At 38.9% G+C, this 26,827-nt stretch overlaps 1 protein-coding gene across 3 annotated transcripts in view; it reads left to right on the top strand.

Annotated features, from left to right (window-relative positions):
- The window catches only part of LOC129756785 (uncharacterized), a 252,514-nt gene that overhangs the window by 89,204 nt on the left and 136,483 nt on the right, over positions 1 to 26,827 (top strand). For all 3 annotated transcript variants that reach the window (XM_055753815.1, XM_055753805.1, XM_055753796.1), the window contains 2 exons: positions 23,593 to 23,762; positions 23,831 to 24,124. In XM_055753815.1, coding sequence (XP_055609790.1) covers positions 23,593 to 23,762; positions 23,831 to 24,124 — 464 coding nt within the window. The remainder of the gene's footprint in view (positions 1 to 23,592; positions 23,763 to 23,830; positions 24,125 to 26,827) is intronic.

The following is a 26,827-nucleotide window of genomic DNA, read 5'->3' as shown; positions in this document are numbered from 1 at the left end:
TTGATCGGATTTTGAAGTTCGATGATTAAATTTTTCCCATACATGCATTGCCAACCTAGTGTATACTGGATAAAAGATGCGAAAATAATATACACGGAAAATAATAAAAAAAGCAGAATTTACCAAGATAACAAGTTGAACGCTCGTCAAAGCCAAAAAGAGAGCTTCTACCTCATCGAGGTGAAACTCACCTCAAAGCGAGGTAAAGTTTACCTGAATCGAGCTGGAAAAAAGGTACAATTCACCGAGAAAAAAGGTGTATCAAAGAAAGTAAATCTTACCTCGTAGTGAGGTGAAGTTTACCAGGAAATGAGCTGAATAAAAAGGTACAATTAACCTAGAAAAAGGTAAATTCAAAAAGGTAAAATTTACCTCGTAACGGGTAAAGTTTACCAAGATGGAGCTAAACAAAACGGTACAACGGTACAATCAATGCGAAAAGGGTAAAATTTACCTTATTGCGAATTGAATTTGAAAAAAGGTAAAATGTACCTTTTTGCTAGGTGAAAAGGTCAAATTTACCGAGAAAACAGTGTGAAATAAAATCACCTCGCTTCTCGGTAAATTTAACCTTTTGTTTATTTTCCGTGTACAATTTGAGTTTCAGGCACTTTAGTTGATTGTTTCGACTGCAACCAATAGTTAAAAAGCAAATCATGAAATATAGGGATGTCCCATTATGTCTAAGCACGATTTCAAATCAACAGTAAGGACACTATTTATAAGCAATTTCAATTTTTTTTACTCAACTTCTCTTTCAACCGTGAGCAGAAATCATTTTAAATGAGACAAATGATCAAAACCGAAAATTATAACAAAGATATGAAACATCTAAATTTTATAAGATTTGACCAAATATGACAAAAAATATGTCAAATAAGACAAAAATATGATGAAAATAAAACAAAAATGACGAATAATGATAAAAATTTGATAAAATATGATGAACAAAATGGCAAAATATGAGAAAAATATGATAAATTTGAAAAAAAAACGAAAATATGAGTAAAATGTTTTGTCACTATATTTTGCAATTAATACTCATAATTTTGTTAGATTTGTCAAACTTTCAATAATATCTTTCTTCATATTTCTGTCATTATCACATTGGTAATTTTTTATTTTGATTATATTATTATTATAAAGATTGTAAATGAGGGAGATATATCTAAAAAAAACCCACAAACTTTATGCTAATGGTTTTTGAGAGAAAAAAAAATCAACTGTTCGTTCTTCAAAATTGTCAGAAGAATTTTTGTTGATAGTTTTTTATTTTGTGTTTTCTCTCACTAATCTTTCTTAATTTTTATAAAAAAAAAACATGGAAAAAAAATTTTCACAGGGAAACCCGGAAATGGTTGTCACTTGGATTTGCAATACTTTTCGAATTTGAATCCGAAATTATTTTCGGTTTTTGAGAAAAAGAATGCGAAATAGCAAAAACGTGAATAGCGAAACCTTCAATCAATACCTACACGAGCAATTATGATCACGACCTTCTCGATCAAAAATGTTCTCGGACTGCGATTCGAAATGTAACGATAATGACACTACAACGTGGGGAAATAATTTCTCATATACGAGCTTCATCCAAAGGTGTATGAATCATGCGAAAACATACAAATCGGTTTCATTCATTCATTCATGTCACGTACGGTACATTACCGGCTTAATGTGATGAATTCTCCAACAAAACCTTGACGTGAACCAGATCGTGTTGCATTATAAATATCTCCATCCCTACTAGCTAGAGATACCCATGTATGTAAATATTGTAAATGCACACGACCGAACGAAGGTAAAGGTCAGTCGGTTGAATCTCAGCTGATTGCAGGATGATGTAAGGGAAATCGTTGGACAGAATATTTTGCTACCATATGTCATAGTTTTTTTTTTCTGGTGACGTGGTGTGAAATTCCGGCCTCACGCCGTCAGTTGATAAACGGTTTATATGTGATCCGCTAATTAGTACCTACCTGATCGTATGACATGAATAAATTACTCGTAGATCTTTTCCTATTTGTGTTCCGGTATACACATTCAGTATCAAATGTTGAATTTCTATGTTAGTTCAATGTCAATTTACAATAATCACAACCCTGTTTTAAAATAAAGAAAAATATAAAAAAAACACAATCTCGAATAAAACAAATCAAAGAACAACTTGAAAAGAAGATGTTGTCAATGTTGTTAAAGTTTAAATTTTTCGAAAATTTCATATCGTCGTCGGTCCAACAGATGGTCTCGTACCCTACGTTGAGAGTCATGCAAGTCGATCGAATTCAACAAATCGTGCGGCCTAGAGTCATGTCGTAGCCTACATTTCGGCGTTTTCGATGACGCGCGACATTCAAACGTGTAGCGTGAGGACCAAACTTGCTTTTTAGCTTCTGATCGCTTAAAATTTAGGTTGAAATCGCAACGATTAACATTTCCAATTCAATTTCAATGTTTGCTCAAGGAATAAATTAGCTGACGTATACCTAATGGTAAATTTTGGAAAAATATTGTTTATTTGACTGACTGTAAGAATGATTAACCCAGAAGTTTCGAGACTTAAGAACAAAAACATAAATTTCATCAGTTTTAAACATTGTTAAAATTCCTTCTCTTGGCGAGAGACCGTAAATTAAAATAGTTTGAAACAACTGTTTTCGATTTTTGTGGAAGTTAGGTATGAATCTGAATTAGAAAGTTTTGAGGTTCGAAATGAAAAAAAGCAAGCATATCTAGTCTCAATATTTGTATTTGTTTTTCTTTCTTTTGTATATGGGATTTTTTTTTCTCTCCACCTTCCGGGTCTAGTTGATCTGTTTTTCTGTTGGATATCTTTTTGGTTTTTTGTATTTTGATTTTTTTTTTAAATATTTTCTTTGCTTGATTGATTCTAAATGAACCTTAAATTATTCTCTCTGATTTGTATGGTATTCTAAAAAGGTTCCAAGAAGCTGAAAAAATGAAAATCCCTTTTTACCTTTGTAGTCTTTTGTAATACAAAAAACTTTTTTGATTTGTCCTCAAATTTAGGGTTGATAAGCAAAATCTTATTAAAGTAGCTTAAACTAACTTTAAAATGAAATCAATTAAAAAAAAAATAGAAAAATAATCGCTTTCAAAATCAGAATCGAAACGCTTACTTGAAATTTGAACTGTAAATTTACAATTTAAAATTTAGAGTTTCTGGAGGACTGCTTAAAAAATGGAATATTTTATAGGGTTTTTAAATATCAAAAATTTATCATTAAACGACTACACCCATAGATGAGGTTGCAAAAATCCAATGCCTATTTAGCAAATCTCTGTGCCGATAATGCGCTGAAATGTGCACTGTGCCGAAGACGGTATGTTTGAAAAACCGTAACTGGCATAAGGACTCGGCTTCCAACCAAAATGATGACCACTACATTCAAGCGAAACAAGAAAAACATTTTATGGGATTTCCTTCCTATTGGATAATTCATCCCAGAAATAAGAAAATAAAAAAATGAAACCACAGCGCTGTAGTGAGAATCGAACTCAAATCACCAATTGTATCGTCTTGCCAGTCCGACATTCTAACCAGTGTACTATTCGAGCTTCATGCAGGACGAGGTATATTTGTCATAGGCTTTCTGTCACCGATCAATCACAAAAAAAAAACGTACAACGGCGGCTTCCCGGCGTTTGGCCTCCTTTCAATGCATTCCTTTGTCTTAAGATGGAAACGGGAAAGGGAACGGGAGTGAAGGAACGGGAAACCCATTGAATGAGAACTGTGCTTTGCTTACTGCCTGCTATTACATACACACGCTACATATACACAGCTGCTAAAGCCGGGCAGCTTGGCCGCTGGTTGTTTGCCGGTGAATTGAAGCAATGTTTTTGTTGTTGCTTTTGCTACATACACACGCACAGTGCTCGGTTCGCTGGCTGCCTGGTGTTGGCCGGTATTTATTTCCATCCTTCTTCGGCTTGTGATGCGATGGGGAGGGACGCGAAAACGTTTTTATTTTGTTTCATTCAGACATACGCAATTCGGTTGCGCTGGGAGGTTAATGCCGGTGGGCGCAAATCGAATCAGTGCCGGTCGCGTTATCTTCTTGTACCAATGATGCTATGAAATTGACTACACGCCATTGGCACAGAGGCTGAATTTTGGGTGTATAAATACAGCACTATAACTATACATATACAAAGAAAAAAAGATGTTCTTTCACATTCAACAACTCGTTTGCTTCTAAATGGTTTTTGGTATAACATGAGAGCTGTTTGTTTGCTAGCCTTGGAAAAAATAGATATGTTAAGGATTTGAAATTACATTTTTACAAACAGAAAGAAAAAATTTCAAATACAAACCAAATTTTGCCTATTTGATACTTAATGAATAGACTTTCAAACGTAGAAAACAGTTGTTGTATTGTTGTATTGTTGGTCAAAGTTACCCCGTTTTACGGTACCTTCTTTATATTTTTTTTTATAAATCAAGCCTATGTTGAGTTAGTTTTAAATCGAGAATTACGTGCCAGCTTACTTAATTCTTTTTTATTTAAATGTGTAACCCCACAATTGACAACAACCAGTTTTGGCTCGGTTTCTTTAATTAAAATCCGTTATAAAATATGAAATAATCGTTTCATAGTGTGTTGTAATATGAGGATTTTTTTCAATAAAGCCGAACGAAATATCAACATCTTCTTTTATCAAACACAGTTTCTCCCGAAGAAGGTCATATTAGGAGCAAAACCACTTTAATTAGCAGTTCTTCCTTCTGATGTCGAGAATTTCCGACCGGAATTTTCGGAATTAAGGAAATTTGGTTATTTTCGAATCCCGGAAAAGGATCGAAAAGTCCCGGGAATTCTCGAACCCAAAAAAAAAGCTAAGACTACTGCTGATATTGTAGATAAATAATCGCACATACTGTACAGGGCTGGTAGCGAGTCACTTTTTAGTGACTTGGTCACTTTTTTTGGGTCAATCACTAAAAAGTCACTTTTTTCATCATTTTATGTATGTATGTATGTATAAAAAACCCACCAGTGGCTGATAGGTCTTTCGACCCGAGGCGGTACGGGAAGTCTCGATCGCATATTCAAATATTGTTCATGCTTAACTCATCAACAATAATTGCAGTACAACCAAGGGGTCCGTTACCACTGGCTTGGGACAGGTTTGACTCATCTCACTCCCTTCCAACTGTTCGAAACAAATAAAGAATTTTGAAAAGGTTCTTAAGTAACCTTCTCATGATTCTAAATTTGTCGAGATACTCCGGCTGGCTTGAACCCACAATCCATTGTATATCAGTCTTCCGATCGTTTGATGCCCTGTCCAACCCCCCGCTGAACCCCATAATAGAGTTAAGCTATTTTGAACATATGAAAAAAAAAACACTTTTTACATCTTACCTCTTTTTCATTTGAAAAGGATACATGTTGAAAGGGATAATTTCCGGGAATATTTAAAAGACAGGAATGGGCAAGCCTGCAGCCAAACCGCCAGTTGCCAACAATCGCTCTTCTTGCACTTACCGGGGGTTAACCAACGTGTGAAAGGGTTTGAGAAACACACACACCTTGCGAGCAACAGCAATTGCTCAGCAACATTTGGGACGCGTAAAAGTTCAACGAGTTCCGAAATTGAGGGGTTCGGCATCACCATTGCCACCCGGTTCACCACGTACGATCTTCGAGCCCCAAGACATCCTGCAGTAGCATTTATTGTTGGCCGACCACCTCTTCGGGTACACACTACACGGTATTTTGGATTTCTTGATTAGTGTCACCCCTCGTCAAAGTCGATCCGAGGTTCTTCGTAACTGTGCTCTGCTAGCCAACCAAAAAAAGGCCGCATGAGGCACATCCTCACCGGAATCCCCGTGGCTTGATCAGGAATTCGAGGGCTGTTGTAGCTAGCCCTTTTGATCAGCTAATAATAATGCAATGCATTGGTTGCAGAGGACATGTGGCGACGTAACCCATCTTACCCTCACATCATCATTTCATCACCATCATTCCATTCCATCATTATTCACCGTCATTCATCATCAGCCAATCATCACTAACACTACAAACTAGTTCCCGAACATTCCATCAGTCAGTCCAGTCGAGAACCTTCTCGAAACAAACACACGCAGGCAGCAATAACAATAACAACAGCCACGCAACTGACGCCAGCAGACAATAGCCGGCAAACCAACAATAGCAACAACAAACGATAGCACCGGCAAACAACCAATAGCGTTCTCGCATTCATACACTCACACACTCACAATCCATAGCTATAAATATCCGATCATTGTAAATAGTTAGTTAGTAATAAAGTGACCATTATAGTGAACACGTCTGAATCATTTAATCCCGAGAAACCGAATTCCTCTTCGGGCGGAAACCCCCATAAATTGGTGACCCCGCACGTTAAGTGAAGTTACCGCGTGTGAATCGTTCTCGAAAGTTCAATCGCTAAGTACAGTTCGCGAGTGTTCGAATTCTCGAAGCCTCCGTCGCGAGTGCTAGAACAAAAACGCGAGTGCAGTGGGAAAGTGCTCTATTTTTTCCCGAAAGTTCCACGCTATTCTTCGTCGCGCCGCGATTTTTAAGTGTATCGCGAGTTAAAAAAAAACTTCTCGAGTTTTCCTAATAGTGCCGAAATAATGGATCCCCTCAAAAAAAGGATTTTTCCCGATCATTCGGAAGGCACGCCCATCTCCATCCTAGAGCAGCAAATCGAGGCGCTTACGCGTCGTCTAGATCAGGCAACATCGAGAAAATTCCAGAATTTGTCGCCTGACACACAGCAACATGCGCAGCAAAAACGCAATCGCGGGTGGATTTGCTGGTTTCATTACCGGCACGGAGCACAAGCCAGAAAGTGCGAAAAGTGGAAAAAGGATAATCTGAAAATTCAGTGCATTTTCTACGATGGCAAACCCGAAAGAAGAAACACACGTGCAGTTTTTAGGTCACACGTTCCTCGCCAAGCGCCGCTCGAACCAAAACCAAGTCTCTCCAGCATCAAGCTGAACCAAACAATCAACATTCGCCGTATTCATGTCCACGACCAACAAACGTCGCAAAGCTTCCTAATCGACACAGGAGCCGATATCTCTGTGATCCCACCAACACCAAAGGAAATGTTGAACCGAACGAATTCACATCAATTGTTCGCAGCCAATGGAAGTCCGATCGCTACTTACGGCACCAAACGATTGACAATCGACATTGGTCTACGTCGTTCGTTTACCTGGACCTTCACGATAGCTGAAGTTAAATCACCCATCATCGGAGCGGATTTCCTAAAGCACTACGACTTGCTAGTGGATCTCCGGAGAAACAAGCTCGTCGACAACACAACGAAACTGGAAATCAACAACATCAATGCAGTCTCCGAACCATCCATCACCACATTCGATGTGAACGCACCATTTGCACAACTACTTAAGGAGTTTCAGGACATTACAGTTCTGAACATGAATCACCGTCCTACGAAAGCGCAAACAATGCATCAAATCATCACGACTGGTCAGCCCGTTTTTTGTCGTCCCCGCCGTTTGCCCATCGACAAATTGAACGAAGCCAAAGCGGAATTCAAATTCCTCATGGAACAAGGCATTTGTCAACCCTCGAAAAGCTGCTGGGCCAGTCCACTGCATCTAGTGAAGAAGCCGAACGGAAAATGGAGACCTTGTGGTGACTACCGCAATCTTAATGCGATCACAGTCCCAGATCGGTATCCAATACCCCACATCCAGGACTTCTCAACAATTCTGCACGGTAAGTCCATTTTTTCGTGCATCGATTTACAACGAGCATACCACCAAATTCCTGTGGCACCGGAGGACATTCCCAAGACCGCAATCACCACGCCCTTTGGATTGTTCGAATTCAAATACATGACGTTTGGCCTACAAAACGCCGGTCAAACTCTCCAGCGTCATTTGCACGACATTCTCGGAGATCTGAACTTCGTATTCCCATATGTGGATGATTTGTGCATAGCATCCACCACCGAAGACGAACATAAGCTGCATCTGCGCACCGTCTTCCAGCGACTCCGGGAAAATGGTCTCATTATTAACCCAAGCAAGTGCCAAATTGGACAACCGGTCGTCGAATTTCTTGGTCATTTGATCACCAAAGATGGCATCAAACCCAGTCCAAAAAAGGTTGATGCTGTCTTGAATTTCCCACGTCCGACCGTAGCAAAACAGCTCAAGCGATTTCTTGGCACCATCAATTTTTATCGACGTTTCATTCCCCACGCCGCCGTCGATCAACAGATCTTGCAATCGATGATCTGCGGAAACATAAGGAACGACAATACCGTTTTGCAGTGGAGCGAAACAACCAACCAAGCATTCGAAAAATGCAAACAGGACCTAGCCAATGCCGTCCTTCTAGCACATCCTGCACCTGAAGCAAAACTAGCCCTGGAAGTGGATGCCTCTGGCACAGCTATTGGGGCAGTTCTTCATCAAATCACCGAAAATGGTCGACAACCATTAGGATTTTTCTCCAGGAAATTGAGTGACAGCAAAAGGAAAGCTAGCACGTATGACCGAGAGCTATTCGCAATCTACGAAGCGATAAAGCATTTCAAAGACATGCTCATCGCTCGTGATTTCTGCGTGTACACAGATCACAAGCCTCTCACCACAGCTTTCCATCAGCGCCCGGAACGAGCTAGTCCAACTCAACAACGACACCTCAGCTTCATCAGCGAATACACAACAGACATTCGACATGTCCCCGGTGAAGCAAACAAAGTTGCTGACATGTTGAGCCGTATCGAGTCAATCACCAACGATACAATCGATTTCGATCGTATGGCCCTCGAGCAGAAAACTGATCCCGAGCTGAAGCTGTACCTGGAAAATCCTCCACTTAACACAACCATCAGGCTAAAAGCGCTCAAGTCCCCGTTTTCGTCTGCGCCTATCTATTGCGACGTGTCAACTGATGCAATCCGTCCATTCGTGCCGAAGCAGTTTCGCGATGCGATCATGAGAAAATTCCACAACGTTTCACATCCTGGAATTCGTGCGACAACTCGTCTTATCTCTGATCGTTTCGTATGGCCTTCACTGCGTCGAGACTGCAAGAATTTCGCCACCAACTGCATTCCATGTCAACGAGCGAAAGTTCACCGACACAACAAAGCACCGATCGTGCAAATCTCCACGCCGAACGAAAGATTTGCCCACATCCACATGGACATCATTGGACCATTACCGCCATCAGAAGGGTACGTATATTGCTTAACGCTCATCGATAAATTTACTCGTTGGCCAGAAATAATTCCCATCCCTAACATGACGGCACACACGATCGCCCGAGCCTTTGTCGCTGGCTGGATTGCACGATTCGGCGTCCCCGTTAACGTCACTACGGATCTTGGTCGTCAATTCGAATCCGAGCTGTTTCGTGAATTAACGAAGCTGTTGGGCATCACTCACCTGAGGACGACACCGTACCACCCGCAAGCTAACGGACAGATTGAGCGAACACACCGCCAGCTCAAAGCCGCCATTATGTGTCATCAGAATCCCCGCTGGACTGAATCCTTGCCCATTGTCCTTCTCGGCATGCGGACATCGCTGAAGGAAAATATCGAAGCATCGAGCGCTGAGCTTACTTATGGCACAACTCTTCGTCTTCCAGGAGAATTTTTCGCATCAAGCTCAAGCAAGTCGCCTTCCGCCGAATATCTTGTTGACTTGAAAGCAGCTATGGCAAAATTGCGACCAACGCCAACAAGCAATCATTCGAAACAAGCGACCTTCATTCAAAAGGAATTGGCCACATGTACCCACGTATTTGTCCGAGTTGGAGCAATCAAACCGCCACTAACACCGCCTTACGATGGACCATTCAAAGTGTTGCGCCGAAAGAAGAAAGTTTTCATCGTGGACATCAATGGTCGAAAGCAGCCAATTTCTATCGACCGTTTAAAAGCTGCACACATGCAAGCCAACGAACCAACAGTGAAACCACCCGATCCCGGTGAAAGATCATCTGATGCTAAGGACGAACAGGAACAACCCAAGTACCGAACCAGGTCAGGAAGACAAGTTCGATTTACTCGTCCCTATTGCGTAAATTAAGGGGGGAGTATTGTGGCGACGTAACCCATCTTACCCTCACATCATCATTTCATCACCATCATTCCATTCCATCATTATTCACCGTCATTCATCATCAGCCAATCATCACTAACACTACAAACTAGTTCCCGAACATTCCATCAGTCAGTCCAGTCGAGAACCTTCTCGAAACAAACACACGCAGGCAGCAATAACAATAACAACAGCCACGCAACTGACGCCAGCAGACAATAGCCGGCAAACCAACAATAGCAACAACAAACGATAGCACCGGCAAACAACCAATAGCGTTCTCGCATTCATACACTCACACACTCACAATCCATAGCTATAAATATCCGATCATTGTAAATAGTTAGTTAGTAATAAAGTGACCATTATAGTGAACACGTCTGAATCATTTAATCCCGAGAAACCGAATTCCTCTTCGGGCGGAAACCCCCATAGACACTACTGTCTGCTGTTAACGTCGTGATAATCGTCCCGAGCGTTCTTGAAAACAGATTGGGAATCTCTAACATTTAAACAAATTTTCAGCACAAATGACAACAAAAAATCAATTTTTCTCCAGGAGTTAAAATTGGCAGCGAAAAAAAATCACACCCGTCGTTCACGGCCGCAGCCTACTAATCAAAAGTCACTTTTTTCATCATTTGGTCACTAAAGTCACTATTTTCCGAAAAATGGTCACTTTTATCACCAAAAGTCACTTTTTTCACCCAAAAAAAAACCAATAAAAGAGTAATTTGAATTGCGCGTGTCAATATTGACGCTAGTAACGGTAAATTACTTGATCAGTCAGTCAGAAATTTTTTTCGCCTCCGGCGGAATTTCGGCATGAATCACCCTTGGCTTGAGACATTTTGATTTACGACAATATTTGACGTTCATGAAATGAAACTAACTTTGATTGTAGATTTTTATTTTTAGTTCAATCAACCTTTTGTATCGGAACTCAAAACTTGATATACAAAAACTCTATCTCGTCTTTAGAATGGGTTTTTATTAAGTAGTGTAACTAAGATTGAGATTGAAACGAACCATTTTTTTTTATTAAAAAAATCTTTTATGTCATAACAAATGTTATGTTGATATGAAATATTCTTAAAAAAAAAAACAATTTCATACTCAATTTTATTTCGTGTTTTTTGTTCTTCTAAATACTTGAAAAAAGGGTTTTAAAAATTTACATTTTTCTTAATTGCAATGAATTTAAACGGTAATTTCAACTAATTTGGGTTCCTCGAATCTAAATATGTATGCAATATTTCTATCAGCTTTTGTTATTGAAATGACTTTTGAAAATAATTAAAAATCTTCAGAGAAGTTTCTGCACTTTTTTTTTTTACAAAAACTCAAATCAAAAACATATTATTTAAAAATAAAAGTTTTATATGAATTGATGAGCTTTAAATAGAGAATCAAGTTTTTTTTTACACTTTCTGCTGTGATGTCAAAAATACTTGTAATGACATTTTTCCATAATCAGTTATCTATCAATGTTTGATTTTACTAGTAATAAACTCTTTATCATTAAAACTAAATGTGTTCGGCCGAATTTGACAAAATTTCTAGTTTAGGACACTATTTACCAAATCAATAATTTAAAAAAATAAGCACCAAAATGGTATAGTGAAACATGTTTATTGAAAAAACTCTTCCTGAAATGTTTTTAAAAACTAATCTTTTTTATTTCCATATTGTTTTTTTCAATTTTCAAATTAATTTACCGAATTTTATTGTACAGTTTTTTTTTTTCAATTTTCTAATCAACTTGCCGGATTTTTTTAAATCAAACCTTTTAAATTTTTAAGACATATTTTCAACAATTGTTTCCTTGTTTTTAAATTCTGAATTTTCGTGTTCTTCAACCATAAGCATTTAACTCAAATTTTTTAATAATAAAACATAATTTCAATCTTCTGTTCTTTCAGGACCCAATATTTTAATCAAAAGAGACAAAATACTCAGAGCTTGTAATTTAAAGCTTAAAAACTTGCGATTGAAAATTTAAAAACTTTTTATTAATATTTTTTATATGAAATCATGTTTTCTGGATCGATCATGATTTTTAAATTAATCTAAAAAGTTTGAAAAATTGTTCTAAGTAGCAACTTTAAAAATAAATTTTGATACGCAGTGTTAACTAACTTTGTATTTGATTTGTGCTTTCAATATTAATTACCAAAGGTTATTATTTTTAATTTTTAATTTATTATTTTCATTATTTTTAATTTTTATCAGTTTTTATCATTCACGTAATTACTCATTTTCTAACATTTCTTTGTCAGTGCAGTTGAACATGATGTTATTATTTAAGCTTCAAAAATGAAATCGGTGATTCACATTTTAAATCGTGATTAAATATTTTTTGTTCAAATTAAAAATTTACAACTGAATTTCTCACTCAACTTCCAGTTGAAAATGAGGAAAAGAATTCCAAATTTAGATGAATAAAAATTAACAAATATTTGGATATTGGACATTTATTTTAGAATTCAGATTTTTTAATTTTAAATTTGCAAAGATATTCTTTTGAAACTAATTTATTTCTTATTTTCTTGACTTATCGAAAATTTGAAACATTCATTGTAATATGTTTCCAAAATTTGGTATATCAGTCATTTTATTAGTTTATGTGTTGAACATGAGTGACAAACGGTGTAAGAACACGCTTTCCTTTTCAATTTTTTATTTTTGGTATTATTATTATTTTTATCTATATTCGAATTTCGAAACACCAGACCCCCCCCCCCCCCCCCCCCCCCTTTGCACAGGCCTGATTTGGGTCACATTTTTTGTACTTCAAAGTTACTTTTTTCGTTCTACATAGTCACAATTTGGTCACTTTTTTCGGTCCTCAAAGTCACTATTTGGTCACTTTTTTTCAAGTTTTGGTCACTAAAGTCACTACTTTTTCATTGTCAAACCGCTACCAGCCCTGTGTACTATATTTTCTTTAACTAGTAAAACTCCTTAAATTCATAACTTTTTTTCTCCCACGTTATCCTTTTTTATGTCACATATCGACTTTTTCTGGTCTTTGACCTTGCGAACCGTATATTGCACATCCAGGTACACTAGAAAATCAACATTTTTAGATATTTGCCCAGTTTCCTTTCCAAAAATTTGTACAATTTAGATTGATTTCGATTTTTTTTGGTTTTGTTTGTTTAAAAACCTAAACGTGAAAAAATGACAAATAATTCCGACAAAAAACTCTACGAGTAGATTTGGATTGGACCGTTTTCCAATAACTCATCGTTGAGAATTTGTTTCGGGCAAAATCAACGACAAAAGAAGGCACTATTTCAAACAAATGAGCAGTTGCCTAAGTATTTACGAGATTTTATGGATATCCTAAACAGACCGAGTCAATTTGGGTTAATTTTGAATTTTTCAAACCCTGAGGTCTAAAAAGCTTCGTTTTGATTCAAAACTCACCCATAATTTTTTGCTGAATTTTTAAATAACGTCTGTATGAGAAAATTTCATTACATTACATTACAAGCAATACTGCGTTAGGTATTAGCAGTACGTCATATGAATTGTTGTTTTTGAATGCCAAAAGACATACCCCTATTCAACAGCTAATATATTTTTGCCTTGTTAGATAAGAAGTTACGGTCTTGAACAAAGTTGGTCAGCGGAAAATTTTCATCAATCTATTCATAAATTAGCACAAACACCATTTGCAGGCTTGGTTCCACAGAAGAAACTACAATTTTTTTTAACAAAAAATATAATTTTCCATACAAATATTAAAGTTAAAATTTACTCATACAAATGTTATTTCAAAATTCTGCAAGAAATCATGGATGAGCTTTGAGCCAAAACGAAGCTTTTAGAACCCCAGGGTTTGAGAAATTCTAAAATGACCCCAAATCGACTCAGTCTATTTCCTAAAGTCTAGCAAAAAAATCTTTTTCAATCCTGTCATTTTTATTGCAGTAGCCAGTTGTGTAGGTTTATTTACTCATACACTTTTTTTTTATTTTTATTAAGTACACTGATTCACTAACTGCACTTTTTTTTCGAATAAAGAGCTTGTAATTAAATCATTATAATTTTAACCGTTTACAGCATGAGTTATGAAAGATGTTAAATTTTTTTTTGAATGGAAGGAAATTGATGGGAATACCTTTCTTTACTTCAATAATATAAAATAAAAAACGAAATCAAAACCATCTGTTTTAATTGTTTGAATGATGAAAAAATATAGTAAATGTTTGATATTACTTAATTAGAGTAAAACATGTGAAAATACCATGCATTGGACTGGTCAAAATCGATCCAAAAAAAGTATCAAACCGCTTTGAGTTACTTTTGGGCCCAATAACAAATGTGCAAATATTTCTGGGCCTAAGAGCGGAAATGGACTCAAGTAAAAATTCAAAGTTTGTATGGAAATTAAAATGGAAAAAGAACTTTATTGTATAAAAAAATTCTTCAGCCTCACTGCTCAACTTCACTAAACTCAAATTCTTCAAGCAGCATCTTATTGCTGAAGATTCAAAGAACAACTTTGCTAAAGACCGTGACCGTCAATCCAAAGTTATGACGATTTCAAAATTGATTGATTTTATTTTATTCTTTTCACATCTTTTTAAATGGCAACCCTGCCATTATACGTTGGAAACTATCCGGCGTGTTTTCCCATATGCAGAAGTATATTCTTGTCATCGGTTGGTTCGATTGTTGTAAAAGTTGGTATAACGGGTTTATTGGGCCGAAAAAAGTTTCTGGTAGGCTACAAACCCCTCCCACCTTGGAAAATGGGGGGTGTCTCTTATTAAAAAGACTAAAAATATGACACAATCCGATAATGTATATGTTATGTATATCAAATTTGGTACAAATGTAGCTTTTTCACAGCAACTTCACTGCCGCTCTCGGCAAGAATGTTCCATATGTAATAACATTGAATCGAGAAAAACCGCTTCAAAGATTTTTTAAAACTTTTGTGGATTTCATCGATTTTGATTATCAGAATTCAAATTTGAATGAGAGAAAATTAATTTCATGCTAAGGATTACTTAACAAGAAACAGGATGCAGGCCTCAGATTCCCGATATCAATGAAGATTTCTCTTTCAAATTACAAAAACATTTTAATCTGTTATCTGAAGCTTAGTGCTGAGAGAAGGTATCATACCTTCTCTCAGCACTAAGGTCCATATAACAGATTTAAATTTCAATTTCAGCGATCTGGATCGAATTTTTCACTTGAAATTCAGTTTTTAGTAATCTCAGCACTAAACTTTCGCATCAAACAATTCAGACCACAGTTTTCGACTTTAGGATAGAATCCATAATCGAGCAATACTAATCGTACAATTTTTTGACTTACTGATTAGGGTTGATAAAAGACTTAATCTTGAGACTTTAGAACCATATTTTCGAACTTCAGATTCAGATCTGTTTTAGAGACTCAGATGTAAGTTTCTACACAATTTGGTTTTTAAAATTCCTTAACTCGAGTCTCTAGATTTCGGAATCTTTAAACGATTCGCATTTCAAATAAGGATCCAGGTTTGCTTATTTGCAAGTTTTTGTATTAGATCCATATTAAATTTCCGGAATCGGACTTCAACCTTTACCTTCAATATTTGGATTCGGATTTCGAAATCGTGTTTTAATACTTAGATGTATCCGAATTCAAATTCAGATTCCATGAAATTGGAATTAGATTGCATACGCAAGATTGGTTTTCAAGATCGAGGTTTTTCATCGTAGTTCATATTTCAGATTTTCAGTCCAAATGTCTGCACCTAGCCTCAAACTTGGTCTGAATTTACTGATAGCAGAATCAAATTGAGTTCCAGATTAGTGAAAAGATTTAAGATATTTCCAATTTGTAGTTGTATTTGAAAATTAAAATATTAACTTACTTACTTACTTAATGATCCCGCGCCGATCCTCCGGTGCATAGGGCCGTGGTAAAAGACCTCCACTGTTGACGATCCGGAGCCAGCGACTTCACTCGGTCCCAGTCAAGATTCTCGTCGACAGTTCGGATTTCAGCGGCTAGGCTTCGCCGCCACGAGTTTCTGGGCCTGCCTCTTCTTCGATGACCTTCTGGATTCCAGTCAAGCGCCTCTCTGCAAATCTCGTTTTCATCTTTTCGCAGCGTGTGCCCAATCCATCTCCACTTACGTTCCCGAATCTCGATTTCTAGCGCCCTTTGATGACACCGGCGATATAGTTCCTCATTCGAGATCCAGTTGCCAGGCCACCAAGCGCGGATGATGTTCCGCAGGCAGCGGTTTACAAATACTTGCAGTTTTCGCGTCGTCACCGCATATGTGCACCAAGTTTCGCACCCGTTTGGGCGAGCAAAACAATATCGTCAGCCAGGTCAAGGTCGTTCAGTTGCTCCATTGTTAAAGGATTCCACGGCAGTCCTCGGTTCGGTGCACAGTCGATCGATCCAGTCAGAATCTCATCCATTACGATGAGGAAAAGTAGCGGTGATAAGATACATCCTTGTCTCACTCCAGCAGTTACCGGGATTGGTTCGGACAAGACACCATCGTGCAAGACCTTGCACGAAAATGCCTCGTATTGTGCTTCGATGAGATGGACTAGTTTCTCTGGGACCCCTCGTCGCCTTAGAGCCGCCCAGATGTTTTCATGATTAAGTCGGTCGAATGCTTTTTCGAAATCAACGAACACCAGCAGAAGAGAGTCCTGGAATTCGTTGATTTGTTCCAGTATGATTCGTAGCGTCGTGATGTGGTCCACACATGATCGTCCGGATCGGAATCCAGCTTGTTGCCGTCGGAGTGTAGCGTCGATTTTCTCCTGGATCCTGTTCAGGATCACTTTGCAGAGTACTTTGAGGGTTGTACAGATCAACGTTACCGCACTCTGTCAGGTCTCCTTTCTTCGGGACCTTTACGAGGATACCCTGCATCCAGTCGGCCGGGAATGTTGCAGTATCCCAGATGTCAGCGAAAAGACGGTGCAACATTTGTGCTGACAGGGCAGGGTCGGCTTTCAGCATTTCAGCAGGGATGCAATCGATCCCAGGTGCTTTGTTGGATTTCATGTTTTTGATTGCCGCTTCTATTTCAGCCAGCGAGGGCGCTTCCGAGTTGACGCCATTTATGCGACTTACTGTTGGCGCTTCAAGCTGCGGGTTCTGTTGGCCATCGCTATTCGTGACTCGGAAGAGTTGTTCGAAGTGCTCAGTCCATCGTTTGAGCTGATCTGTTCGATCGGTCAATAACTGACCTGCTCGGTCTTTCAGCGGCATTCTTGCATTAGTCCTTGCACCACTGAGGCGGCGAGAAATGTCATAAAGTAATCGGATATCTCCATTGGCGGCGGCTCTTTCTCCCTCTTCGGCTAGGGAGTTTGTCCAGGCTCTCTTGTCTCGTCTACAAGCTCGTTTAACTGCCTTTTCCAGCTCCGCATATCGTAAGCGGGCGGCTGCTTTGGCTGACCCGGTACATGCCTGCTCAATTCCGACTTTCGCCTTTCTCCGATCATCGATCATCCTCCAAGTTTCATCCGACATCCATTCACTTCTTCTTCCACAAACTTTACCGAGAGTACCATGGCTCGTCGTGATAAAGGCATTCTTGATTCCACACCACTGTTCTTCGACTGTTCCGTCTGTCGGCAGCTCCGAGGCTCGGGATTCTAGCTGTTCAACGTATGCCCTTTTCACCTCTGGATTCTCCAACCGGCGGACGTCGTATCGACACCCGACTTTCTCTTCGCGCCGTTGGACACGCGCAACTCTCAGTCGTATCTCGCCGAGGACGAGGTGATGGTCAGATGCAATGTCTGCGCTTCGCTTGTTGCGGACATCAAGAAGGCTCCTTCTCCATTTTCGGCTGATGCAGATGTGGTCAATTTGATTTTCTGTTCGGCCATCTCGGGATACCCAAGTGACCTTATGTGCTGGTCGATGGGGGAAGAGCGATCCACCGATCACCATGTTGTTATTGCCACAAAATTCTACAAACAGCTCTCCATTTTCGCTCATCTGTCCTAGGCCATGGCGCCCCATGATGCGCTCAAGGTCTTGATTGTCGGAGCCAATCTTTGCGTTGAAGTCGCCCAAATGGATTTGAATGTCACCCTTCGGAATTCTCTCTACCACGCTGTTCAGTTGACTGTAAAACTGCTCTTTCTCCTGCAAATCGGCAACGTCAGTTGGCGCATAACACTGGACCATTGTAAGGTTTCTAACCCGTGTTCTAAATCTGGCTACGATTATTCTTTCGTTTATCGGTTCCCATCTAATGAGGGCCGCGTAGGCCTGCGGGCTTAACAGGAAACCAACTCCTCGTTCCCGAGTAGCATGTTCTCCTCGTATGCCAGAGTAAAGCAGGACTTGCCCGGATTGTGTCTTGTGTTCTCCAGTATTAGGCCAACGGACTTCGCTCAGTCCCAGAATTTCAAGCTTGAGGCGGCTAGCCTCTCTAGCAAGTTGTTCCAGTTTGCCTTGTTGGGCAAGGGTTAAAACATTCCAAGTTCCAATTCGTGTCCGTGTTTTCATGCTAAAAGTCGTCGCCAAAGTTCCAGATCGGTCATTTCTTTCGGATTCCGTAACAAGTTATGAATCGGGAGCAGTAGGTTGTTAGCCTAAAGTCCCTATCCCGCGATGGGGCTGCCATCTTGGACTTAGCTGGCGGGAGCCGCATTTCATAAATTCAGCCGCTTGCTGCAAGACAGACGCTGTTTGAGCCGCTCCTGACCTGGAGAACAGACGCTCGGTTGTTGTTGCACGCCGCCCCTGACCTGGGGAGCAGACGCGTGCGGCCACCTTCTCAGTCTGCATGCGACCAAAGCATCCACCGGGGTTGGGTACCCGATCTCCGCTTAGGTTACTCGCACCCCAGCCGGCACCGCGGGGAGGTAGAGATAGGAGTTGTGAATAAGAGGTGATATGACCACTATGGGGTCTCGTGTTGCACATTATCCACCGTTTACCAGCCAAAATATTAACGATTTATAATTAGAAACTGGATTTTAAAATAAGATCCAAGCTTCAGATTTTGTAATTTGGACTACTACAGAAGCAATATGCTTCAGGGTAAGAGCTCGGATTCAAGATTCAGGCTTAAATCGGATCTCAAATTCAATTACCGGAATTCACATTGATAATTTGGATTCCAATTTACTTTTCAGATTGTTATGATTGTTTCTCTCACTCTTTGGCGGTTTCACAGGTTTTTTTTCATAGGTATCTACATCGGATTTTTAACTTTCACTATGAGGAACAAATTTTTTTTTATGCGGCAGCTTGTGAGAAATCACAGAGCCCTTTGAGGCAAAAACTTCTCACCGCGGGGGAAAGCTAGGTACATGAATTGGGAAGGAGTTGGACGAGACCGTAATACACCAGAGGGACTAAGCACTGGCACTCAATTGAACACTGGTTGCTCCCTGATAGGTTAGAAGGTCAGGGAGCTGTATTACGAGCAAAAGGGTTTTACTTTTCATTGCTTTTGTGATGTGAAGTGCTGTGTTGTGTAATGTAACAGACCAAATAATAGCCACTGTGAGCTGAGGTTTGTTGTTACGATGTCTAATGCTGTGTTGTGTAATGTAACAGACAAATAATAGCCACTGTGGGCTGAGTTTTGTTGTTACAATGTGTTATACTGTGTTGTGTATTGTAACAGACAAATAATAGCCACTGTGGGCTGAGTTTTGTTGTTACAATGTGTTATACTGTGTTGTGTATTGTAACAGACAAATAATAGCCACTGTGGGCTGAGTTTTGTTGTTACAATGTGTTATACTGTGTTGTGTATTGTAACAGACAAATAATAGCCACTGTGGGCTGAGGTTTGCTGTTACGATGTCTAATGCTGTGTTGTGTAATGTAACAGACAAATAATAGCCACTGTGGGCTGAGGTTTGTTGTTACGATGTCTAATGCTGTGTTGTGTTATGTAACTGACAAATAATAGCCACTGTGGGCTGAGTTTTGTTGTTACAATGTGTTATACTGTGTTGTGTATTGTAACAGACAAATAATAGCCACTGTGGGCTGAGTTTTGTTGTTACAATGTGTTATACTGTGTTGTGTATTGTAACAGACAAATAATAGCCACTGTGGGCTGAGGTTTGCTGTTACGATGTCTAATGCTGTGTTGTGTAATGTAACAGACAAATAATAGCCACTGTGGGCTGAGGTTTGTTGTTACGATGTCTAATGCTGTGTTGTGTTATGTAACTGACAAATAATAGCCACTGTGGGCTGAGTTTTGTTGTTACAATGTGTTATACTGTGTTGTGTATTGTAACAGACAAATAATAGCCACTGTGGGCTGAGTTTTGTTGTTACAATGTGTTATACTGTGTTGTGTATTGTAACAGACAAATAATAGCCACTGTGGGCTGAGGTTTGCTGTTACGATGTCTAATGCTGTGTTGTGTAATGTAACAGACAAATAATAGCCACTGTGGGCTGAGGTTTGTTGTTACGATGTCTAATGCTGTGTTGTGTTATGTAACAGACAAATAATAGCCACTGTGGGCTGAGTTTTGTTGTTACAATGTGTTATACTGTGTTGTGTATTGTAACAGACAAATAATAGCCACTGTGGGCTGAGGTTTGTTGTTACGATGTCTAATGCTGTGTTGTGTTATGTAACAGACAAATAATAGCCACTGTGGGCTGAGGTTTGTTGTTACGATGTCTAATGCTGTGTTGTGTAATGTAACAGACAAATAATAGCCACTGTGGGCTGAGTTTTGTTGTTACAATGTGTTATACTGTGTTGTGTATTGTAACAGACAAATAATAGCCACTGTGCGCTGAGGTTTGTTGTTACGATGTCTAATGCTGTGTTGTGTTATGTAACAGACAAATAATAGCCACTGTGGGCTGAGTTTTGTTGTTACAATGTGTTATACTGTGTTGTGTATTGTAACAGACAAATAATAGCCACTGTGGGCTGAGGTTTGTTGTTACGATGTCTAATGCTGTGTTGTGTTATGTAACAGACAAATAATAGCCACTGTGGGCTGAGTTTTGTTGTTACAATGTGTTATACTGTGTTGTGTATTGTAACAGACAAATAATAGCCACTGTGGGCTGAGTTTTGTTGTTACAATGTGTTATACTGTGTTGTGTATTGTAACAGACAAATAATAGCCACTGTGGGCTGAGGTTTGTTGTTACGATGTCTAATGCTGTGTTGTGTTATGTAACAGACAAATAATAGCCACTGTGGGCTGAGGTTTGTTGTTACGATGTCTAATGCTGTGTTGTGTAATGTAACAGACAAATAATAGCCACTGTGGGCTGAGTTTTGTTGTTACAATGTGTTATACTGTGTTGTGTATTGTAACAGACAAATAATAGCCACTGTGCGCTGAGGTTTGTTGTTACGATGTCTAATGCTGTGTTGTGTTATGTAACAGACAAATAATAGCCACTGTGGGCTGAGTTTTGTTGTTACAATGTTTTATACTGTGTTGTGTATTGTAACAGACAAATAATAGCCACTGTGCGCTGAGGTTTGTTGTTACGATGTCTAATGCTGTGTTGTGTTATGTAACAGACAAATAATAGCCACTGTGGGCTGAGTTTTGTTGTTACAATGTGTTATACTGTGTTGTGTATTGTAACAGACAAATAATAGCCACTGTGGGCTGAGGTTTGTTGTTACGATGTCTAATGCTGTGTTGTGTTATGTAACAGACAAATAATAGCCACTGTGGGCTGAGGTTTGTTGTTACGATGTCTAATGCTGTGTTGTGTAATGTAACAGACAAATAATAGCCACTGTGGGCTGAGTTTTGTTGTTACAATGTGTTATACTGTGTTGTGTATTGTAACAGACAAATAATAGCCACTGTGGGCTGAGTTTTGTTGTTACAATGTGTTATACTGTGTTGTGTATTGTAACAGACAAATAATAGCCACTGTGGGCTGAGGTTTGCTGTTACGATGTCTAATGCTGTGTTGTGTAATGTAACAGACAAATAATAGCCACTGTGGGCTGAGTTTTGTTGTTACAATGTGTTATACTGTGTTGTGTATTGTAACAGACAAATAATAGCCACTGTGGGCTGAGTTTTGTTGTTACAATGTGTTATACTGTGTTGTGTATTGTAACAGACAAATAATAGCCACTGTGGGCTGAGGTTTGTTGTTACGATGTCTAATGCTGTGTTGTGTAATGTAACAGACAAATAATAGCCACTGTGGGCTGAGTTTTGTTGTTACAATGTGTTATACTGTGTTGTGTGATGTAACAGACAGATAATAGCCACTGTGGGCTGAGTATTTTTGTTACGATGTGTTATACTGTGTATCTGAAACGAACAACATCATTAGCAAGAAAAATTAATAATCTGCATATTACCTGGGCCATCTAATTAAATGAAGCCGATTTTGATGGAGAGCAAGAAATTAATACAAAATAACTTACTTGAGAGGTACAATTTTGATACCGGTTTACCTACGCTTTTTCCAAATCCGTCTCTGTAGGAAAAGAATCTTATATTGTCCTGAAATAAAAATATCATTAAAAAGGTTTATCACGTAGAATAAAAACAGGTCAAACAATCATTGCTGATCGGACCATCGAGCTTATGGGTAGGCGTTCGTTTAAAGCCGTGGAACCAGCACCGTTGTTTTCCGTTTCACTAAAGCTCGTATAGTGATCCGTTGGTACTTATGAGAGTTACATTGTGATATTTTACCATCAGAATATATGTTTCTCATACGACAAGGTAAACTCATTTATATAGAGGTGCAGATATAAATGAGCCCCTACCCGCGTCCACGGAACTTTCACTATGAGGAACAAATTGGATTTAAACTGCGGTTTTAATATTCTGTTACAGTAAACTATCGAAAATTTACCAGTCTTCTCAAGAATATGATAGGTATAATACGAGCTATGAAAAAGCACTTATTTCTGGTGGAACAAAAATTCTATAACTACAGGCATCTCTCAATAATTGCGCTTTGAACATACTTCAAAAAAATCTTTTTAGATTTCAAAAAACATCATAAAATGTTAAGAGTTTTATTTTAAAAATTTGTACCTTCAATAAAAGTCAAATAGGAGGTTGTCACGGTTCGTTCGCACAAATTATGCCGGAGTCTCTTAGGAACTTGAGTATCATTATGCGATATTTTCATTAACTAGACAGTTTCTAGTAGATCATAGAACGATTTGAGTTTTTGTGTAGTTCTACCCTGAACATCATCAAAACAATTTATTTTGAATATCATCAGCTCCTATCGATTTTTGGGTGTATGATTAAACGATTGATTTCATCCCTTTTCCTTATTTCTGGTGTTCATTCACAGGTGTTATTTTTATGAAACAAAAATGTTTGTTTCTGCCAGAGAGTAAAGAGAATAGCCTTAACTATCTTTTAAATTGATCGTTAAAAATATTCAAAAATCATCTCATTTGGAATTTCAACCACACAATCCAATCAGCGAGAACAATAAAATCAATCGCTTCTAGTTAATCAATATTCCTAACACTCAGTTTGTTTCTTCCCGTTTCATTTTATTTTCAGAGGAAATCATCAAAAAACGCAAAACCGAACTGACGACGACGCGACAGATCGAGACCCGAATCAAGCGGCAGCTGGTGTTTGAGGATGGCAAGGTGATCGAAGATTCGGGGCCGATAGTGTCCACCAATACGACTGAGGACACCGACAAGCAGGAAACGGTGCAAACTGAGGTTGGTCACCCTACAATGGATTTCTTACAATAAATAAAATATCTAATTTTGTTTTTTTTTGTCTTTAGCACCGTACTCTGGGTGATCCCAAGGAGGAGGACAGTGACAAAACCACGGCCGCAGTTGTAGGATCGGACACCGTAGATGTTGATGGCGCTGCAAAGCAGCAGCAACAGCTAGTCAAAGAAAATTCGGAAAATACTACTGGAAAACAGTTGGCGGAAACTTCCATTGGACTAAGTGTTACTCGACCCGATGGACTGTTGCGGAATACCAAGGAAGAGGTGGAAGTATCCCGGGAGGAAACCAAGGAATGTACCGTCACCGCCGAGCGGAAACACTTCGGAGACTTCACCGATGATGTGAGTACACTTTTTATATTTTTTTCTACAAAGCGCCTGAAAGTAGATATTGTGTAAATTTTCAAACTCAAATCAAATTGCTACCGAAAATTGATCAATTAAGATTCTGATGATCAGAATCTGTTCCCATCAACGGGAACGGGCAATAATAGCTTCTGGCCGGTCGATTACAGAATTGAAGATTGAACCCATCATCATCGACATCTTTTCAGAAGACCGAATGATCTTTAACGATCTCTTCAACAACAAGTCTAGAAATGACAGAAGAAAAGAGACCGCAAAAAACCGAAAATAAAATCATCCAGAATGATTTTGTGCACCCTTTTACATGACTGACGAAATAACGCCGCGCCGCCATCGAGGCCAAACAAACACCCAGGGACCGGGGTCCCCGGGAGTCATTTGCCTTTTCACGATTTTTGGCGAAACGGCGAACGACCTACCCAGAGAGCAACGAAGAACGACCGACCATCATCGTGATGGTTCTTGTTCGATCGATCGATCGATCGAGGCTAATCGATGGATGGGCCTGGTTTTATGTTTGGTAACGCTCAGAGAGAAAAAAAAAACGGTAAAATTAGCACACATTCAAGGGGCTTGTATGACTCGTAGGATTGCACAGGTCAAATATTTGAAGTTTTTTTTTATTCAACATTTAGTACTTGTTCAGAGCTGCTCAAGTGTGGAGAAAAGTTACTAAATTCATCAAAATAGTACTCCATTTCTTTTCGACCACAAAATCTTCAAATGCATTTTTAACCACTGCGTTAGACTGCGGGGTGGATTTTTTTCTATTTTAAACTTTGAATTATTGGCTTTAGTTTTAGTCGACTTTCAATGATACCATCCGGAAAAATGTTACAAACGTTATACCTACCGAGTTATTCCTTTTTTTTAATACAGCCTTTGGAATTGGTTGAGGTAAAATTGATAGAACTTGAAAATAAATATTGGCAGACTTCGACCAACAGGTGTGTTAGCAGTGTGCCTTGGCGTTTACAGATTAGAATTTAGAATAGGTATTTCAAATTACGGACTTCGAGTCAATTGAGCAGGTAGATACCTCAGCTAGGTTATACCACACTCAACCTCAAACCCCACTTTACTGGCTTGATGACAGCTCTGCTGGACTAATAACCTTGGAATGTCACACTTTACGCTCCCTTCTGAACCGGTGCATTTAATCCCAAGTGAGGAGCTGTTGTGTGCAAACTTCGCACAGAAATTCGCGGTTTTAAAGGGTTTCCTCCACCGCTCCCCTACTTGATGGGTCCCATGTAGACATTCGACGCATTCCAATTTATTGGGTTTGAAAAATTGCCTCCCCTAACGGAAAGGTGGGTACCTACGCTCTAAAAATGGGTTTTACAGCCAGGCCCTAGACGCGTCGAGTCGAGAGGTTTCCCTGTTATTTTACGCCCCCTCACCGTCTATCTGTTGAGGTTAGGGCAGCCCGCCCGCCAACAAGTGGCACGTTTATTGCCGGAGATACCCATTGGCTGGGGCTCCTACATTGGCCGGTCATCAGTTGGAGAATCCTAGGGTCTCTCTTTCTCGATTTGTTGCGCTGAGTCTTTTTGAAACGATTTAACTTGTTAAAATTACAGATTTGAAAAATATATATATATATATATATATAATTCCGAGGAAGCTTGCATCAACTTCTTACAACTTTGAATGAATATTTTTCATAAAAGTCTATATTGTTCTTAAATTGATTGCCTCTAGAATTTAAAAAACATACGTTGATTTTAGATATTTGCTAAAGATATTGGCTCATACTCCAAGAACTCAATTCTCACTAGGATCCATTTCGTTGAACCCTTCGATTGGTCAGCGATCAGAGTGGAAAAATTTACCCCATCCAGTGAGTGGGAGATGGAAGAAGCAAAAGCAAGCACGCAGACGCCCTGTAGGGCTTCATGACCTCGATGTTTTCCGCCGTGAGCAGCGCCTCTCTGGCTCACTGGCCAATTTACTTTTTTCTTCAGAGAACTGCAAGGGAAGAAAAAGGAATTTGACCCACAGCACCGCAAAAAATGGAGCACAAGCGCACACAGATCGAAATTTGGGGTGGGTTGATCCTGGGTCCGTGCATTGAGACAGTTTGAAGGTTATGTGTACCCTTGAATGAATTGAGTTGGTCGTAAATTTATTTTTCTGGATTGTAAATTGAAGCGGATGGGCTTACAGGGACTAACAACTACAGTTTATTGGGGCAGTTCTGGGTCAATGGAGACCGAACCAGTGTGATAATTCCAACTGAGCAAAGTAAATCTGTCAAAGGTGAAACGTCAGCCCTAGTTTTGCATAATTCGTGTCAACCTGTTAGTTTTGGTATTTTTTTTATTATCTTTATTAAAAATTCTTATAAGTTATTATTCATATTCAAACCTCTGGAAGCGTTTTATTAGTTTATATTTGCTGTTAGTACTGTTAAAATTGGCCAATAATTGATGGAATTACTAACCTAGAAGCTAGCTAGAATTCTAAAAAGGATCTATACCCAAAAATGAAAAATCGATTTTTAAGTTAATGATGCCAAACAAATCTTTATAACTCAACTAAAATTATATGAGGATTTTTTCAGATTTTGACAAAAATGACAAAACCGACAAAAATTTGAAAAGAAAAAAAAAGAAAAGGAATGACAAAAATGGTAAAATGACAAAAATTACAAAAATGACAAAAATGACAAAAATG

The sequence above is a fragment of the Uranotaenia lowii genome, chromosome 1, assembly GCF_029784155.1.
Source record: "Uranotaenia lowii strain MFRU-FL chromosome 1, ASM2978415v1, whole genome shotgun sequence".
Lineage (NCBI taxonomy): Eukaryota > Metazoa > Arthropoda > Insecta > Diptera > Culicidae > Uranotaenia > Uranotaenia lowii.
Note: the sequence above shows the minus strand (reverse complement) of the source record. Positions and strands in the feature narration are given on the sequence as shown.